Source organism: Peromyscus californicus, unplaced genomic scaffold (genome assembly GCF_007827085.1).
Source record: "Peromyscus californicus insignis strain IS unplaced genomic scaffold, ASM782708v3 Scaffold_11__1_contigs__length_118956290, whole genome shotgun sequence".
NCBI lineage: Eukaryota > Metazoa > Chordata > Mammalia > Rodentia > Cricetidae > Peromyscus > Peromyscus californicus.
The window spans coordinates 73,005,072-73,024,593 of record NW_026294402.1 but is presented as its reverse complement, the minus strand read 5'-3'; the positions used below and the strand labels follow the sequence as shown (position 1 = coordinate 73,024,593).

Sequence of the window (19,522 nt, the reverse complement as noted above, 5' to 3'; positions counted from 1 at the left end):
GAGCTGTGGGGCTGTGGCCCTGCAGGATGGCATTCTGAGAAGGTAAAGACAGTATCTCATTGTTAGGCTAATTATTCTGCTTCTTTAGCATGGCTTACAGTAAACCCGCCTACCTAGGGCGGTCCTTTGCCTGGGTGATTGACCTAGCCCAAGTAGACTGTTAGGTCTCCACCCACACTGGAAATTCTATTCTCTTGACCGGAAGGAGCTTTTTTCTTATTACACGTTTATTGCTACACACTAATATCCACCCCCTTCAAGAAGTAACCCCAACTAACAATCATTCAGGAGCCAGATCAGGGATCTGCGCCCTCATTAATGTTTCTGACATCTCTGGCCTCTGGCCAGGACTTAGCGGTCAAGAGGCCCCATTGTCGTTTCTGGCTTTTATTTTTTTTTATTACATTATTTATTGTTTACTTTTATATTTATGAGCATCTTGCCTACGTGTGTGCATGTGCACCACATGTGGACCTGATACCCAAGGAGTTTAGGGGAGGGTGTTGGGTCTCCTGAAACTGGAGTTCCTGATGGATGTAAGCCACCATATAGGTGCTAAGGACTGAACCTGGGTCCTCTGCCTTCTTGCCAGTCCTTTGTTTCTGGCTCTTAGCCAAGAAATAAACTGGTTACTTTTCTTTGGGGTCTTTTACCCTAAGCCGCCTAGCTAATTTCTGTCTCCTGTTCCCATCATCCCCTCTACACAGGTAACTGCCACTAGCAATTGGGATGCTGACTGACCTTGCTTCTTCCAAATGATCTGAAGCATCGGGTGGGAGAAGGGACTCTAGCTGGTCCAAGCATGGCAAACATGGATCTGGCAGAGCTTGCTCTTCCCCCATCCCCTCTGCCTTGCCAAACTGTTAGATTATGTTCCTAAAGTTGGCCACCAAGGTCTATTCCCTTATTTGGCCACTTCCTCCTCCCTAGGCTGACTACCAAGGCCCAGCTATCAAAATGTTAAAGTCCAGCAATCAAAAGTGCCCCTTTGGCTCATCTAATTAACTTACCCAATGAAAATCAAGCACCTCATCCTAACATTGCGGGGAGGGCTCTCCTTTTATATTTATAAACTGCAGTTTGCCTATGGACCCTGTCTGTTTCTATCCAGAGGCAGTCCTTTGTCTCCCAGGACAAACACCCCAAATACCCCTTCCCTGCCTCCCTTGTTCCTGTCTCCTTCCTCATCCTCTCCCTCTTATCTCTGTCTTATTCCCTGCCCTTTGTCTTTCTTTGTGTTGAGAATTTGGCCTTGGGGTGTCTTGTGCTGACTTGAGTTCCCTTCACTGGGTGTGGCAGTTGGGGTACCCCTCCAGTGGGCCTATCTAAAAGACCCCAAAAGTGCATCAATGGTTTTGTATGACTCAAGTGTAGGGAGGAATGGGAGTCTGGAAACAGATTTGAGGGAGAAGTGTAGAGAGTCTTTCTCTGTCCCACCAGCCAGTTCCCCATGGAGACTTATTAATTATGAAAGCTTGGCCAATAGCTTAGCTTGTTTCTAACTTATAACTTAAACTAACCCCTTTCTATTAATTTACTTTCTGCCTCATGGCTCTATTACCTCATCTCTGTAGTGCCCATCCTGCTTGTTCTGCATCTGGCTAGTGATTCTGCCTTCTTCCCAGTGTTCTCTCTGCCTCAAAATTTCTGTCTAGCTATTGACTGTTTAGTTTTTTGTATTAAACCAGTAACAGTGACGTATCTTCACAGTGCAAAGGAAATCTTCCACAACAGAGAAGTAAAAGCTAGAGTGTGTGGTTGGCATTATGAGTTCTGGGAAGGCATCAGGGGAAGCCAAAACAGGATATTTTTTAAAATGTCCAAGTCCAGGGCAGGAGAGATGGCTCAGAGGTTAAGAGCACTGGCTGTTCTTCCAGAGGTCCTGAGTTCAATTCCCAGCACCCACACGGTGGCTCACAACCATGTGCAATGAGATCTATCTAGTTCCCTCTTCTGGTCTGCAGGCACACATGCAGGCAGACTACTGTATACATAATAAATAAATAAATCTTTAAAAAAAAAATGTCCAAGTCCAAATCCACTGGAACTCAGGATGTTTTCAGGCCCTGGGTTAACTACTGGAGTGACTAGAATCATAGTGTGAGGTCTCTTCTGCTGTATTTTAAAAATGGCGGGAAGGAGTCACACCATACAACAGGGCCCACGTAGGAGGTTTATTGAGGGGAGGGGATGAGAGAAGGGGCAGAGAAGGGGGCAGAGAAGGAGGTAGACAAGTGAGCAGGGAACCAGTTCCTGGGGATGAGAAAGAGAAAGGAGCTGGGAGGTGTACAAGGCCCGCCTTTTATAAGTGAATGCGCACAGGGGGTGCTCTTAGTGGCTGCAGCTGAGGACATCCTGTCAGGACTCTTGAGAGCAGGCCAGTACAGATGCCTGAATGCTAACATGCCTCCCTTTTGTTTATTATAAAAAGGTGAGGAGTTAGAAAGGGAGCAGGTGAGGCAGGGATGAGGGCGCCATGTTCTTCAGACTGCTTCTGGCTGGTATGGGCGGTGTCTATCATCTTTGGGGACCTGAGAAAACTAGGGTGCTGGCCACGTCCTTTTTGCCATGATGTAAATCCATTCCAGCTGTCTTACAGATACTTACAGGTTCCTAGGAAAAGTTCTTCTAAATCCATTCCAGCTGTCTTACAGATACCTACAGCTCCGGGGAAAAGTTCTGCTACTGCACCAAGAAATCTGGTCTGATGAAAACTAACAATCTCCAGAGCCCATTTCTGATCCCACCTATTTTTCGAGCATATTTTGCAGACTCATTGTTCCCGCCTGACCTCCAGAGAAACAGCAGATGCCATGGCTTCTATACTCCTGATATGGCATGGCCTGCCATTCCCCCAAGCTGGAACACCACTGACTGCTGCAACCTGCCTCCTTAGCTCCCTCAAGGAACAGATGCACCTGAGATCTCCCCGCTCCCCACATGGCAGTCTCGGGAATTCAGCGCCCTTGTTGCCCCACTTGCTCCCATAGCTCACCTCTTTTTATAATAATCAAAACAGAGGAATGTTAGTATCCTGACCCACCCCTTGAAATCCCACCCCTTGGGGCCACTCTGTATCCTGACGTAAAAGTCCCATTTTAAGGAAAACCTCCTCACCTTCTTCCTCTCTCTCTTCTGCTCTCTCTCTCTCTCTCTCTCTCTCTCTCTCTCTCTCTCTCTCTCTCTCTCTCTCTCCCTCCCTCTCTCCATTCCCATGAGGTGTGCACACCTCCGCTTTCTCTCCCTACTCTTTCTACTTTGTCTTTATCTCTACTGTCTTTCTCTTCGTCTCTCTATTATAAGAAACTCTCCACGTGGATGCGTGGATGCAGCATGAATGACTTTCCACACTTCACTGCCCCCCTCCCCAGCCTGCCCAGCATGTTCACCCTCACACCTGGCCAGCTAGGTTCCCCCACTCCATGCAAATTCATAACACCTTCTGGATGGCTCCTGGAAAGGCAGGGAGAGAAGGAAATGACCCAGCATTGAATTTTTAGATTAAACAATATTAGACCCGTCTCTCTTGGCTGCAGGAAGGTGCTACAGTGTTGAACTGAGCTGAGGTTATAATGTTCTATATTTGGGTAGCATTTTCCTTAGGAAGAAAAAAAAATCGTTAGTGAGAAATAATGGTGTAAATAACATCTCATATGGACTTAAGCCCCGGGGTCTGGGGAGTGTCATCCCTTGGACTGTCAAGAAACATATCAATCATTTTTTGTCTTTGATTATACTTTTGTTGTGTAGTAATTTCCTCTGAGATAGAACCTTCCATCTTCTAGCTGCTTACAACATAGTATATTAAAGGGGAAGGTGAAACATTCTATTTTCAAAGAAGCTCATTAAGTTCATGAAGTAAACAATTAAAAGGTTTCAGGAAGTCCCTAAAACTAATCAGATACACTAAGTCCCTCTCTCACTTATAAGCAGTAAGGCCCCTGAGAGACACTTTCAGACAAGCTGAGCTGCCTAAAGGACAGCCTCTAGCTGGGTGGTGGCAGCACATGCATTTAAACCCAGCAGAGGCAAGTGGGTCTCTGTGAGTTTGAGGCCAGCCTGGTCTACAAAGCAAGTTCCAGGACAGCCAGGGTTGTTACACAGAGAAACCGTATCTCAATGCCCCCCCCCCCCCCCGAGAGAGGAGAGAGAGAGAGAGAGAGAGAGAGAGAGAGAGAGAGAGAGAGAGAGAGAGAGAGAGAGAGACCAATTAGCCAGAGAGTCAGGGGCAGTGGTCCTTACTGTGATCCCAGCACTCAGGAAGGTGGAGGCAGCAATATCAGGGTCAGGCCAGTTTGAGCTCCATGGTGAGATGCTATCTCAAATGGTGCAGGTTTTTAATTTCAGCACTCAGGAGGCAAAGAAAAGTGGATCTCTGTGAGTTTGAGGCCAGCCTGGTCTACAGAAATCCAGGACAGTCAGGGCTATACAGAGAAATCCTGTCTTGAAAAACCAAAAACCAACCCACCAAACAACAACAAAACCAACAAGAGTAACAACTGTTTCTTCTCAGTCCTAAAGTTACCAGCTAGTGAAAGGTACGAAAAAGAATCAAAATACTCAAACCAGTTTTCTTAAATTGTAACTTTATTTGGAGCAGAAGTTTCCATATATAATGTTAACACCATTAAACATCTTCGGATAAATCATTCAAAAAGTAACATTTTGTTTCAGAAGGGTCTCTTTTTTCCTGTTCTTTGCCTTCTAGGTAAGGGAAGATCACTTTATAACCAAATCGGTAGAACTAACCTGCATTCTGTACTGAGAATATGGGAGATCAGAGGCTTCATCCGGGTGGTGTTCAAGTCACATTATCAATGTTTAAGGAAAAACCAATAGCAAATAAGATGACATGTGCCCCTATTTTGTTTTTATAATTTACATGAGCAGGTCATCATAATAAATTATACGAACATTACAGTACATTTGGTTGGAAATTGTAAAAACAATTCTAAAAAATACCTATGCACATATATTAAACCCATCGCGACAGTATGCTTAAAACATAAAACAATGAGTACGTCAAATGTTTTCTTATAAACATATTGCTTCTGGTCACACAGTAAGTTGAGAGCATTTGTGTCACACACATACACACACACACACACACACACACACCCCAATGGCACAAGGCAATGGCTTGATGTTATGGAAATGTGACTTCATAGGAAAATACGGTGCCATGGACTCCAGCAGTACTTACATGGGCATTGAAAGTGAAAGTCTTTCTTTCTTTGACACACTTTGCTTTCGTATATTCAGGTCTCGATATTTCCAGAACATGACAGTGTCACACTTTTTTAGAAGTAGGTAGGTGTCCTTAGGCAAGCCCTATGTCTGAAACATTGTTTTAGGATCAGTTTTCTACACTTGGTAACTGATGGGATTATTGTAAAGCAAATATTATTAACAACAGCTTTTACAAGAATGCGGTTTCCCTTGTCTCTGTGAGGCAAACCCTGCCACCAAAACAGGCCCCAAATGAGTCACTCTGTACCATTTCTTGGCTCGCCAGAAAGCTGTTTTTGGTTTTGGTTTTGTCTTTGTTTGTTTTTTTTTGTTTTCTTTAAATAATAAATTCCCTTTATTTAAAAATTATTTAATTTAATGCAATATAATTTAAATTTTATCTCTAGAGGTTCTTTGCCTGCATTCCTATCTGTGCACCATGTGCATGCCTGACCTGATGCCCTCAGGCCAAACGAGGGTAGAGTTCTTGGAAACTAGAGTTATAGAAGGTTGCCAGCTACCTTGTTTGTGCTGGGAATCGAACCTGGGTCTTCTGGAAGAGCAGCCAGCGCTCTTAACCTCTGAACCACTCTCCAGCCCCCCAAAAGCTTTGTGATTGTAAACTAGATGTAGTCTAGGTGCAGTCTAACTCACCACACCTGTCAGTATTTTGTTTTCCACTTCATAATTCTACAGTAGCTAAATATGCATGCAACAGGCAGGTTTGACTACCACTGTTTAAAAAGGTCTACTTCCCTCCACAGTACACAGCTTGTATACATTTCCTCCTTTACCCATTTTGACGAGGGAAAAGTACTTCTGAGGGTTTTGCGAGGTCTTTAGAACTTGGTTTTTCAGTCATCTAGTTTTCTCGGCTCCTAGCGCTTCTTTCATGTCAACAAGTATGTTTAACTTCTCAAGCGGAGCTGTTTGCTAGTAAGGGAAGGAAAGTGAAGGGAGGGCCCACAAGGCATTAGGAAAACAAGTTTATAACATCCTACAACCAGGTTTTTTGTCAATCAAAAGGAATAGAATGGCCTTAGTTAACACTAGCTAGATTACGGAGAATGTGGTGCTAATGATTTATTTGTATATCTAAGTGCTATCTATAATTTAAAGCCAACTTTCCAGCTAGCTGAACAGGATCTGAGATTAATTTACCTTTTATACATAATACAGAAAAGAGAAAATAAATATTAACCTCACAGTAGAGGACTCAGCTCTGAACACATATTTTGTTGGTTTAGAATATAATACATAAACAAATGGTCTCAAGTTGTGCTTGCATATACATTTTCTCAAGTCTTGTTGCTAGCTTGTTGACAGGGAAACACGCCCTATCAAACCCATGTCCATTGTGTGCTTTCTCTATGCCCCTCAGAATCAAAGTGCTCGGTCAAGTGTAGTTTTGAGTCAGATTCTCCAAAGCATCAATTATTTTCTGATTTTAGGACAGACAGAGCCCTTTGGAAGTCATTATTTATACATCAAAGCAATCGTTAACCAATTTATTAGGGTTATGGGAATGTCTGCATTTACCTTACCCTTTCAACCTACAAAGAATGATCATTTCGTATGGTTTGCTTTGCTGTATTTTGGAAACTGTAACCAAAAGAATCATTTGGGCCCTGGGAGAACGTGAGTTAATATCCCGTTGAGGTGTGCTATTGCACTCACTGGTGGTGACCCTGCCTTATGGGAGGGAATCAAGAGTGGAGGCAGATGTGCAATATAGAGATGGAAGGAAGGGGATCCTCTGCATCGTTCTGGCTCCAAACTAGCTTTGTCATCTGCAAAACTGCTGTAAACATTCCTCTCAAAGGAACAGCCTGTCCAACAGAGGTCTCACCCTTGAAAGAGACCACACGAGGTGGGGGTGGGGACGTGGCACAGTCTAGACATAACATCGTGGCAACTGTGACTTCTCAGGTAAGTTGAAATTCTCCCCTAAGTCTTTCCCACTCTTAAAGTTGTCCTGAGAAGTTGGCTTGGATAGTTAATGAGCTGCCCCTGGTCAGATGTGGAGAGCTGAGCTGAATTTAACATTCCTTCTCAGTTAAAAAATAAAAGAGCATGTTGGTGCATGCCTTCAATCCCAGCACTCAGGAAGCAGAGGCAGGCAGATCTCTGTGAGTTCAAGGCCAGCCTGGTCTACAGAGTGAGTTCCAGAACAGCCAGGGCTGTATAGAAAGACACTAGGCTCTTTTGGTCATTCATCTTGGCAGGGATATAAGTTTAATTGATTGTATTAACATACGTTAGGAAATTTTTTTTACAATAAAACAATGAAAAATTATAATAAAAAGGTACCTTTGACATAAAAAGGCTTCCCTTTTAAGGGATTTTAACAATTGGATTTTATAAAGATTTTACATGTGTTTATGTCAGTGGCTGGGTATCTACATGCATGAAGGTGCCTATAGAGGCCAGAAGAGGGCATCGGATCCCTTGGAACAGGAGCAGCTGAGTCATCTCTCAGCCCAGAGTTTTTAACAATGGAAAAAAGCATGGACCACAGGGGTGGGAGGGAGCCTCCTCTCTGGCTCTATGGAGGTAGGTGCGGGCACCTGCAAGGGGCTGCAACCTCCCCACCTGCCTCCATGGCTCCGCTGGTTTTGAGCTAAGTACTGTTTTCTGCATCTTTAGTCTGCTGCAGGTGAGTTGGGGATGGTGAAGGCTGGAAGAAGGCTTGCTGGCATTGCTGTGGGTAGGTAGGTAGGTAGGTAGGTGCTCCTGGCTGATAGGCCCTCCAGAACAAGAAAAGCTCACCTGAACAATGCCTGGTGACTACAGGTCCTGCCATCTCCCTCAGTGTCTGCCCAGCAGGGAGCTGGCTGTCCCTGCTCAATCCCTCCCTCATCCTCACCGCCAGGAGTGCACTACTTGAAGCTGGAGGCCAGTGGGGATTTTAACCAGTAGAGAGCAACCCTGTCAGTCAAAAAAAAAAAAAAAAAAAGAAAAGGTAGAAATGTGATAGTTTAGTATGATTATGCTTGGTTTTTATCTGGATATTGTTTGCAACTGTATTTATGAGTGTTATAAAATTTCAAAATTTCTTTGTTCTGGGGGCAAAAATAAAGTGAAACAAGTCCAGATAAAGTGACGGTTTCTAATAGAGCAGTAGTATAAAGGATGGTAGATGAGGGCTGTTAGGCATGTAATAATAGCCCTGGGTTAAAACCAAGCATGGCAGCACTCAGGAAGCCAGAGGCAGGAAGATCAGAAGTTCAATGCTATCCTCAGCTACTTGGTGAGTGGTAGGCCAGCCTGGGCTACATAAGACCCTGTTTCAAAACAACAACAACAACAACAAAACAATTTCTGCCCCCAGAACAACCGATACAAGCTGTTAAGAAAAGCAGTGGATGGGACGCTTTCCTCAGATCAGTCCAAGAAAGCCTAAAGTACCAAATGAGCCACATTTAAATGCAGCCTCTTCACGATATCCGAATATATTGAGTACATAATCCCTTACGGCACAGCATTAAACTGCACCCTGTCACAATACTGCATCAATATTATTATATATTTCAAAATCTGTATAAAATATTATGTGGAACAACAAACAAAAATTACTTAATCTTTAAAAAGTTCATTACAAAGTTGACTGTATAAAATGCTAAAACATAATCCATATATACAAAATGCTGTTGTTTAAGAAAATAATGAGACCCAGTTTTAGAAGAAAATAATTTTATACAAAAAGAGGGTATTGCATTCAAATCAATATCAAAAAAAAACTTTTAAAAGAAATATTGAAATGTGTTAGTTCAGAACAGCTGTAAGCTTGGGTGCTTTTACACCATCACGTGGTTCTGCAACGGAGTCGAGGAGGGAGGCCGGCCTCATGGCTGACACAGTCACCGACGGGCTGGGTACTTGGAAGACCAGTCTATCCTGCCGTGCACAGGCTGGGCGGCTGGAGGTCGTGGAATCAACCCAGGAGTGCTCCTAGGCTGGGTGTGAAAGAAAGGCCTCCCCGGGTGAGGTCTCATGGCCTTCAGGGAAGAATAGCCTGCAACGGAAGAGAAGTGCTGAGCTGACCCACGTGGGAGCCAAGCCAAGGGCAGGAAAGCGCAGCACAGGGATACATGTCTGCACCATCCAGGAGGAACGCTTGCCTCCTCTGCCACCCTCCTGCAGGCAGGAAGGAACCCACAGGAAGACTTGTCTAGTCAAAACCCTAGGCCGCTCTTCTCCTCTCATCTACAATCTGTCAGCAAATCCTATTTGCCCTCCATCCCATGCAGACCCGGAATGTGGTGGATGTTATCAACGGCTGACAACCCTGGCCCAGGCTATGGCTCCTGCTTCTAACTTGGCTCCCATTTAGTCTAATGACAGCAATCAGCGGGAGGGCACGTGTGCAGATGGCGGTCCCCACAAAACCCTCCAGCAGAATCCCAAGATCAGCCAATGACAATATACTCCAGTGCCTGCTCCAGGGACTCACTCTCCGGCTCTCCTCACCCCGACTTCCTCTAGCTACTCCCCATGTCTCTTTCTTAGCCCCATGCATTTTGGCTTCTTCACTGCTCCCTGGATTTGCTAGGCCGGATATGCTCCAAAGCCTGTGTTCGCAAGAATCCCACGACGTTCACAGTGCTGGAGAGCTCACTCACTAACCTCCTCCCCATCTTTATCCCCGTGTCTTGCCTGCTTTGGTTTTTTTTTCCTTACCATTTATGCACATCAGACTTTAGTATATATAACTTACATACATGCATTTATGTCATATAAAAGCAAATGTGAATATATATTTACATTTATTTAATTCACATATCATCTATAGAGTACAAGTTCACCCTGGGCAAGGAGTGCTGCCCGACTTGTTCTGTCTACACCGTTCCTGCCACGAGGCCGCTGTTTGGTAACTACTGGATTACCTTACAGATGATTTGAAATGCAACTCACCAGGGGAGGGGTCGGTGAGAGGCGCCAGGTGTACCCTCTGCACAGCAGAACCGATCTCTCTCTTCAGGAAAGAAGGGATGTAACCTCCAGTCAGTCCGCTGGAACCCGCAGAGCCTGAGCCAACTGAGGTGTGGAAAGGAAGACTCATTACTGCCAAGACACACTCCATGAGACCAAGAGCACGCAACAGTTTGTTTCTACATTCTGGGGAGAAAGGAGAAAGAGGGGAGTTCTGAGAAGGATGCCACCACACCACAGTCAGAAAGGAGCAGGGCACAGGAAGCGCCTTCCCACAGGCAGCATCTAGGCGGGCGGTGTTAAACTAAACAAGGCACATAGTTGATAGTTTCCGTGGGATTTTTTCCCCCCCAGAATTGGTTTACCTGTTCTAGAATTTTCTTTTTCTACTCCATCCTATGGACTATCCTATCATGTTAGTATATGCAAATTCTGAAGAACAGCTGAACATAATTCACTTAACTGATCATACACAAAGGTAATCTCATCTATCTAGATGTTAGAAATATAAACTAAATATCTTGTTGATAATTAGAAAAACTAACCACTAATAAAAAATATTTTTAAGCTGGGTGTGGTCGTGCACACCTTTAATCCCAGCACTTGGGAGGCAGAGGTAGGTGGATCTCTGTGAGTTTGAGGCCAGCCTGGTCTACAAACTGAGTTCCAGGACAGCTTATTACACAGAAAAACTGTCTCGAAAAAAACAACAAACAAACAAACATCTCTCTCTCTCTCTCTCTCTCTCTCTCTATATATATATATATATATATATATATATACACATATATATTGTACATATACATGTACATATATAAGTTTATTATTATGGTGTTTGTACGATGTGTGTGGGAGGGTGACTGCCATGGCAAGCACATGGAGGTAAGAGGACAGCTATGAGGTCAGTTCTTTCTTTCCACCTTCACATGGGTTCCAGGAATTAAGTCTCCAGGCTTGCACAGTAACAACCATTAGCTGCTGAGCCATCTCACAGGCCCCCAATGAAAATGTCCTAAAAATTCATTGTTTATGTCTACCTGCCATGTCTCTCTCCCTCATTCCTTCTTCCTTTCTTTCTTTTCTGAGGCCGAGTCTCACTACAGAGCCCAGGCTGGCCCCAAATGGGCAGTGTGCCTGCCTTAGCCTCCCGAGCGCTGGGATTACAGGTGTGTGCCATCGGCTTGTTTACATCATCCCTATTTGAAGGTGTGGTAAGGGTGGACTGCATACTGCCTCCTTTGTATTCTAGGAGGATATTGGTATAATTTGAAATCGCAGGTAACCAGTTAACATGGACAGACAAATGAGTATTTCTAATGCTGACCATTATGGCTTAAAGGCACACAGGGATAATGGAGAAAGATATTACTGATCACTGAACGGATAAAAGTTCCACCTGTGAGGAAGTGTTAATGGTACAGTTGTTCTCTCTCGACAGCAAAAAGGGCATTTAGTAATTGCTTAAGGCAGAGTGGGCAAATGTTCCGGAATGAATGTATACGGTTGGTCAGATGGAGTCACTGTGCAGTACTGGTTAATGAGGAGATAAGAAAAATGAGAATTCAAACAAGTTTCCACCCCCTCAATACAAAATAATCAATAAACATGAGCGACAAACCTCATTCTCAAAGACATACAAGTTTAAACACAGGACACCATTTTAGACCAGAGCAAGACTCACTGTAGTCTTGGGTACCAAGTGTCACCAAGGACGAGGCACAATTCCACACCCAGCAGGGCAGCAATCTGACAGTCTCTACAAAGCCCAAGACGGGCACATCCTCTAACCTAAAATGCTGATTCCAGCAGAGGACCTGGTGCCTGTGTGCACAGCAACATGGATACAGAAGTGTCCACCTTGGCCCCCTCTGAGGGACGAGCTACAAATAGCCATGTGCTTGTTGAGAAAACAAGGAATAAATAGTGATCCAGTATAATAATGAGCCATGGCACCATACAGCCACGCACAGCATATTCTATAATTTAGGGTAGATACTGATACTTGCTACACATATTATTCCTTAAAAGGAAGTGTTCATCTAAACTTTAAAATATGGAAAACTCACTGAATTTCACACATATTTTTTTAAATGTACAGGAAAAGTTAACACCCAACCAGGCCTGGGGCAGGGCAGGGTGGTGTGGTGTGAGGTGGTGTGGTATGTTGTGGGGTAGGGTGGGGGCGGGGCGGTGTGTGTGTGTGTGTCGGGGACTCAGCCAGACTCTCGGCCTCAAGTGTGTTCTTAGGTGGCATGATGGGTACCTGGGCACTGTGTTCCTCAGTGAACCCTAATGGAAGAAGGTGAGGAGCGGTGAGGGTTAGGTGCATCCTGGGAGCTGTGGAAGAGGAACCAGCCCTCAGCAAGGGCTGTGAAACAGCATGGGGAAATTGTCGACTGGGAACCTGGCGAATCAGTTTGGAGGACTTTATTTTTTTAAAACGTGTGTCCATGGGGTGGTGGTGGGGGTGCCTGATAAGCTGTCCATCTTCCAATCAAAAGGGATTCTGGTTCCGTGGGCAGGGCAGATTCACCAGTCAGACAGTCTAGCTGGAGAAGACCAAACCAACATTGACTTTAGGAGCCAGGTGCCCGAAGCACACCAGGGCGTCGGGGTCAGATCCGCTAGGTCTGTACACTTACTTTTGGCTCCCCCCCGGGGGAGGGGGCACTGCTCCACTCCCCATCTCCCCGGAGGACAGAACACTATGGGAGCTGGCTGAACCCCAAGGGCTGCTGTTAAGAAAGAGAGTGAGCAAAAGGCAGGGAAGCCCAAGAGATGCCTGTCACTCAGACCGGAAAGCCCTCATCCCACAGTTCTCTACGTGCCCTTCTACAAACCTCAAAGCATCCTGGGAACCTGCCTCTGGTAACTCAGAAGGTAATAACCGTTACTTGCCTGAAGTTATTTTGCTCACTACTGACACTGTTCCTGAAGATTTTCCAGACAAACCAGAACTGGACCATGGATTTGATGGAGGGAAGTCCTTGCCTGGATTTGGGAGCACGCCATTTCTTATATTTATTCCTAGTAGAGAAGAAAATGAGATTAAAATGCAAGATAAACCAGACAGACGGACAGACAGACGGATAGAAGCAGTGGTACATCTCGTAATGGAATATTAGTCAGCCCTAAAAAGAATGGTATCTTGCCATTTGCCGCAATATGGACTTTAGGCCAAGGGAAACAAGCTGACACACAAAGAAAAAGACTGCATGATCTCACTTACTATATGTGGAATCTTAAAAAAAACCAAATACACGGAGATTATAAAATATACAGATAATTGAAAAAAAAACACCCCTCCCCCCCGCAAAAAAAAAAAAAAAAAAAAAAGACCAAGCCTACAGTTGTTCCCAGGGGAGTAGGGACAAAATGGGAGCTGGGAAAATGATGCCTGAGAACTGAGCAGAATCTGTTTGATGGCATGACTTTAAAGGTCTATTGCCTAAGGACTGCAGGGAACAAAACTGTACTATATATGAAACCTTTTCTAAATTAGTAAATTTTTGGTATTCTTGCCATAAAAACAAATAGTGGTAACTCCATGACACAGTGGATACTTTAATGTGTCACCAAAACATCCCCATCCCCCACCAGTGCCACTGACAATGTGGTAAATAAATCAGTCTGAGTTCAGCTCAGGTTGGATGGACTCTGACTAGGCAAACAGAAGGATTGCAGGCAGATAAACAAAAGCCCCAAATCAGCATTCCTTAGAAACATGAGAAGTGGGTTTCTGTTTGTCAGGAAGAGCCACTACTTCCTTATCCCACAACAGCAGACCACCCCCAGCAATGGGGCGTCTAGTTCCCTATTAACACACACCTGTAACACCTATCAAAGTCTCCAGACTAGCTCCTTGGTTGTTCTGGCTTACACACCTCTCCCACCCCGCAGCTACCTGCTCCTTTTAAAACTGGCAAGTCTTTCCCACCTTTTGCTCTTCTCTCTGATCTCCAAGAAATAGCCATGGCAGTTTTGAATTTCCCCAAATAAACAGCTCCTTCTACTTATGGAGTGGTCCAGTCTGGTGGTTTCACTGCACCCTTGCTGTGGTGGTTTTTTGAAGAGGAACGGCCCCCATGGGCTCATAGATTTGAATGCTTGGTCATTAGGGAGTACTGCTACTTGAGAGGGATTAGGAGGTGTGACCTTGCTGAAGGAAATATGTCACTGGGGGTGGACTTCAGGGTTTCAAAAGCTCAAGCCAGGCCCAGTGCCGCTCTCTTCCTGCTGCCTGCGGTCTGGATGAAGAATTCTCAGCTCCTTCTCCAGCACCATGTCTGCCTGCATGCCCCTGCCATATTGATGACGGACTAAACCTCTGAGACTGTAAGCCAGCCCCAATTCAGTGTTTTCTTTTATAAGAATTGCTGTGGCTGGGGCTGGAGAGATGGCTCAGGGGTTAGGAGCACTGGCTGCTCTTCCAGAGGACCCAGCTTCAATTTCCAGCACCCACATGGCAGCTCACAACTGTCTATAACTCCAGTTCCAGAAGATCTGATACCCTCACACCAATGCACATAAAATAAAGTTAAATAAATTATTATTTTTTTTTTTTAAAAAAGAGTTGCTGTGGTCACGGTGTCTCTTCACAGCAACAGAACAATGACTTAGATACTTACAGTCACCCTAGTACATTTCTTATTATTTATGTGTAGCCTGTGACATTATGTTAGATGATTTAATCAGACACAGCCAAGATCATTTGAAATGTAAAATAAATCAAATTTCAAAAATAAAATACAGAACACACAAAATTTCTGTGGTAGAAAACGTCCCCGGAAACTGATGATGTCATCCGACAGATGCAGAGGGAAGAGGACATCTTTGAGTGGAATGCATTGTTTCATTTGTGGGCAGTCTAAGAGGTTTCCTTATTCTTCCACTAACAGAGCTATCCATATCTTGGCTTTCTGGTGCTCTCCCTCAGAAGGACTCCTTCAGGACTCCTAACACTCGAATTTGCCCTCTTCCCAGATGAACTCCTTTCCTGTCACTCACTGAGGTTCTCTCCACTCCCCACCCCCACCCCACACTCCCTAACACAATGCCCCTACCCCACGCTCTGTAGCCTTTGGTTTCTTTTTGTGTCTATTTTCGGAGATTCCATTTTCTCACATGGCCTGCACGATCCTTGATGTTAGCTGCTGCTGACTTCACTGTACCAAGAAGCCTCATGGATTCTGCCTCTTCCCATGCAGGGCCACCCAGGACACAACACAGCAGCCTTGCAGCTGACCTTAAGACAAACCTCTACAATGCTCCATGCTCCTGCCAACGCCAGGCTCTGCAGCTATTCTTCCGATCTGAAGCTCACACACTCTTCTATCATCTCCTTCCACCCCAGCTGCGATGGAACAATTCTGCAGTTCCCTCGTGCCTGGAACCCGCACTTGTCACCCAGGGAACCATCAGCGCAATGTCAAAACCTGAGAGCCTGCCCGGATTCATCACACTCCCGACCACAAGTGAAGACGAATGCATCTGGAGGCTTTACTTCTCACTGTACTCCCAGACTCGTTTCCCCTCCTCTTACCCGGGTGGCAGCTAGAGTTTGCTGGCCCCTAACTGGAGACTCATGTCCTCCAATTAAGAACTTTCAAGGATTTCCCTTGTATCAAAAAATGAAATTCAGCATGGTGTGGTGGCACACGCCTTTAATCCCCACACTCAGGAAGCAGAAGCAGGAGGATCCCTGTAAATTCAAGGGCAGCCTGATCGACAAAGAGAGTTCGCGTATAGCTAAGGCTACATAGTGAGGCCCTGTCCCTAAAACAGCAACGATAAAAAACCAAGCCAAAATATCAACAACAAAAAAATGAAATCCAGAATTTTTTTTTTCAGGGTTTTCAAAGATACCCCATGCTACACACTCCATCCCTCCGGCTCTCTGCTCTGCACACCCTGGCCACTGTGCTGTTCCCCTCACATGCTAAGCCTTTCCTGCCTCTAGGGCTTTGCCCTTGCTCTTTCCACGGCCTGCTGTGTTCTTCTCTTGGTTTCTGCACACTTGGGTCTTTCTCATTTTTTGGTGCCGAGCCATTTGCTCAGAGAAACCTTTCCTGACCACTGCATCGCCATCTGTGACAACTACATGCCAAAGTCTCACTGCGAGTCCACGAGCGCCACTCATCCTTATGTGCAGGGTAGTTCCATGATGCCACCATGAGGCTGCGGTGTGAAGGAGCTACCTGGAGCTGGACACTTGTGGAAGGTGGGGGTGGAGGGTCCTGCTTCATTATAATATTCTCAGTGCTTAGCACATAGTGGGTGCTTGACACACACAGTCTGGTTGAGTTCATCTGTGAGTGGGTGACTGAATGACAGTGTAAGGCTGGGATGTGAAATCTGGAGAGAGGCTTGGGCCCTTACCGAACCTGCCCAGAAGGTGTAACTAAACTCCTAGCCTGGGTTCCTGAGTGCACACAGAGAGAAAAAGACAGGCTGCAACTAGGTATGCTGTCTAGTCGTTGTCAAGTCATCGAGTTCGGACGCTCAGCTCACGTTGTCTACACTAAGTCTCTCAGCTCAGGATGCCTATGTGAGATAAAAATGCAAGGCCCAAATAGTCTATGACGTCCTCACCAACTCAGAGGCCCGTGGGTGCTGAGCACTCCAGCCACAGAGGCAACACAGCATGCCGTATGAGGCATGGTCGGGGCTTGTGAGAAATTTGGATTTCATTTCATGAGCAAGGGATAGACAGCTCTAAGGGTTTTAGCTAGAGGAGTCACATGATGTGATCTGTACTGTGTGTCACGTAGGGCACAAGTAGGGATGTGCTCGTCCTCTGAAAGAGACTCTATAAACACTTGTGACCCCGGGGACGAAGACTGGCTATTGATGAGCGGAGGCCAGGCGCGTGCGCCCTCTCTGTTACCAGGCAAGTATCGAGAGTGCTTCAAGTAGAGCTGCTTGGCTGCAGACCGCTGGGTCGGCGTGTCTCTCCTCTGGGAGGAAGCCTGGGTCGAGACGCTAGTTCCTGTACCCACCGGCTCCGATGGCTTCAGGTCCAAAACACTTTCGAACCTGAATCAAGAGAACGTGGCTGAAGTCAGGAGAGATACTGGTGGCGCGTCATCAGAGAGACACCTGTGACCCGCGCCAGTGTGCTCCCAGGGACAAGCAGCACACTTGCCTGCAGAGGGGGTCGTCACTCTGCCTCTTCTTGTTTTTCACATCGATCCTGGAGAGAGTGGGACTGAAATCTAAGTCGTCCAAGTCGGCCCAATCGTCAGAACCCTTCGTTGACCTGGAGATAAGACCCCATCTTCTCCGGCTCTTTGGCTTGATTTCACCATTTTTGTGTTCCAGGCCAGCGAGGATTTTCTGTGTCTACAAACACAGGAGAAGGAAAGGACAAAGCAACATTAACAGGGTTCATCTATCAATAACCTGTGCACGTATTTGAGAGTGTGAGTGTGTGTGTTCTGAATTTCCTTTATTACTACAGTAAGAAGGACCTGGAGGACCTCGCCACCCCACAGGTCTCATATGTCTGAAAGGGCATCTGTGCAAAGTGTAGACCCATACCTCCCGTCTCCAACTCATCCTGCACCAACTAGGTTTTTTTTGTTTTTTGTTTGTAAACAAAAGTTCGCAAAGTTACACGAAACAAGAACGTAAGAGAGGAAGACGTAAGAAAGTATCCTAATTTATTCTGCTGCTGTGCCAGGGCACCCTGATGGGTGTGCCTCAGTGGAGCAATTCCAGGTTCCCATCTGTCCTGGTAAGGAGGAGGTGATGACAGGAACCTGAGACAAAAGTCCCGTTAACATCCACAGCCAAGAGTAGACAGCAATAAAGGGGCACATGGGTGCCAGAGCTCAGCTTGCTGTCTCCATTTATAAAGTCCAGTGCCAGCCCCTGAAGTGGTACTGTGCACACTGAGGGTCTTCTCACCTCAATTAACCCAAGTAAGAAAACCCTTGGGCTGGAGAGAGAGGGCGCTGTGGTTATAAGCACATACTGTTCCTGCAGAGGACTGGAGTTCAGTTCTCAGCACCCACATCAATCAGACAGTCTGTAATTCACCAGAGAACCCAACACTTCTGGTGTACACACACACACACACACACACACACACACACACACACACACACACACACAATTTTACATAATAAAAATAAATCTTAAGGAAAAAAAAAAAAAGAAAACTCCCTCCTAGGCATGCCCACAGGCTAACCTAATCGAGACAATTCCTCACTGAGACTTGGTCTACACTGTGACAGGACCACCACAGGAAGTCACAACTCTTCTGACATATTAGGAAGACGGCTAAATTCTAACTTGGGCCTTTGCTACAGTAGACAAGCGATTATTGCCAAATCTTGATCACCCTGCTGTATCACATCAAACAATATAAACAATGGCTTCTCAGTGGCCTGGGAATTATCTCCGATATAATCTTTACATACAGATTTAGTACAACAGAGAATTTCCAAACAGGCCACCTCTTGATCTGGAGAAGGGGTAAAGTGCTAAGAGGTGGAAGCCCACAGCCCTGGGGAAACACCCGTGGTACTGCTTGGGATGCTGGTGAACAGCTGTCCATAGAAGGGACCTCTTTTGCATAAAGGTGTTAGGGAGTGACTTGAGAGCATTAGGGAGTAAATAAACGCCAGCTCCTTGGCAGGTTGTCCTTCTACTGATCCAACACACACTGTCTATTCAAAAATCAGCTGAAGAAAGATTTGTGCTCATTTAATAGCTCAGCGTTGACATCAATTTATAATAATAATAATAATATGAAAAACAGTCTACAGACAGAAGATGACTGCAGCTCCTTAGGATTTTCAAAACATCGCCATCACAGGCATTAGGAGCTCCCGTTGGCAAGAACAAACTGGTCTGGGGGAGGGGACATAAATTAAGATCTTCTTCCTCAGATGAAGAAACTGACTCTGTAGGGAGGAACAGCAACAACGCCCGGAACTTACTGAGTTCTATGATGTATCAGTTAGGGTTTCTATTGCTGTGAGAAAACACCGTGACTCTGTAGGGATGAACAGCAACAATGCCCAGTGCTTTCTGAGTTCTATGATGTATCAGTTAGGGTTTCTATTGCTGTGAGAAAACACCATGACTCTGTAGGGATGAACAGCAACAATGCCCAGTGCTTTCTGAGTTCTATGATGTATTAGTTAGGGTTTCTAATGCTGTGAGAAAACACCGTGACCGAGACCAACTAATGGAGGAAAGAGTTTATTTCATCTTACTTTTCCAGTCCACCCCTGAGTGAAGTCAGGCCAAGAGCCCAAGCAGGGCAAGAAACTGAAGCAGAAGCCATGGCAACAACTTTCTTGCCCAAGTCTTGCTCACGTTGTTTTCTTACACACCCCAGGATCAGCTGCCC

The 19,522-nt window shown here is 45.5% G+C and overlaps 1 protein-coding gene across 6 annotated transcripts in view; it reads right to left on the bottom strand.

Annotated features, from left to right (window-relative positions):
• Positions 1–4,569: 4,569 nt before the first annotated feature.
• Positions 4,570–19,522, bottom strand: part of Cilk1 (ciliogenesis associated kinase 1) — a 45,626-nt gene continuing 30,673 nt past the window's right edge. For 5 of the 6 annotated variants that reach the window (XM_052714930.1, XM_052714937.1, XM_052714950.1 and 2 more), the window contains 5 exons: positions 17,306–17,502; positions 17,048–17,196; positions 13,060–13,188; positions 10,144–10,347; positions 4,570–9,244 (listed from right to left, as the gene is read on the bottom strand). In XM_052714930.1, coding sequence (XP_052570890.1) covers positions 9,090–9,244; positions 10,144–10,347; positions 13,060–13,188; positions 17,048–17,196; positions 17,306–17,502 — 834 coding nt within the window. In that variant the 3' untranslated portion in view covers positions 4,570–9,089. The remainder of the gene's footprint in view (positions 9,245–10,143; positions 10,348–13,059; positions 13,189–17,047; positions 17,197–17,305; positions 17,503–19,522) is intronic. The other variant, XM_052714931.1, reaches the window with a different exon arrangement.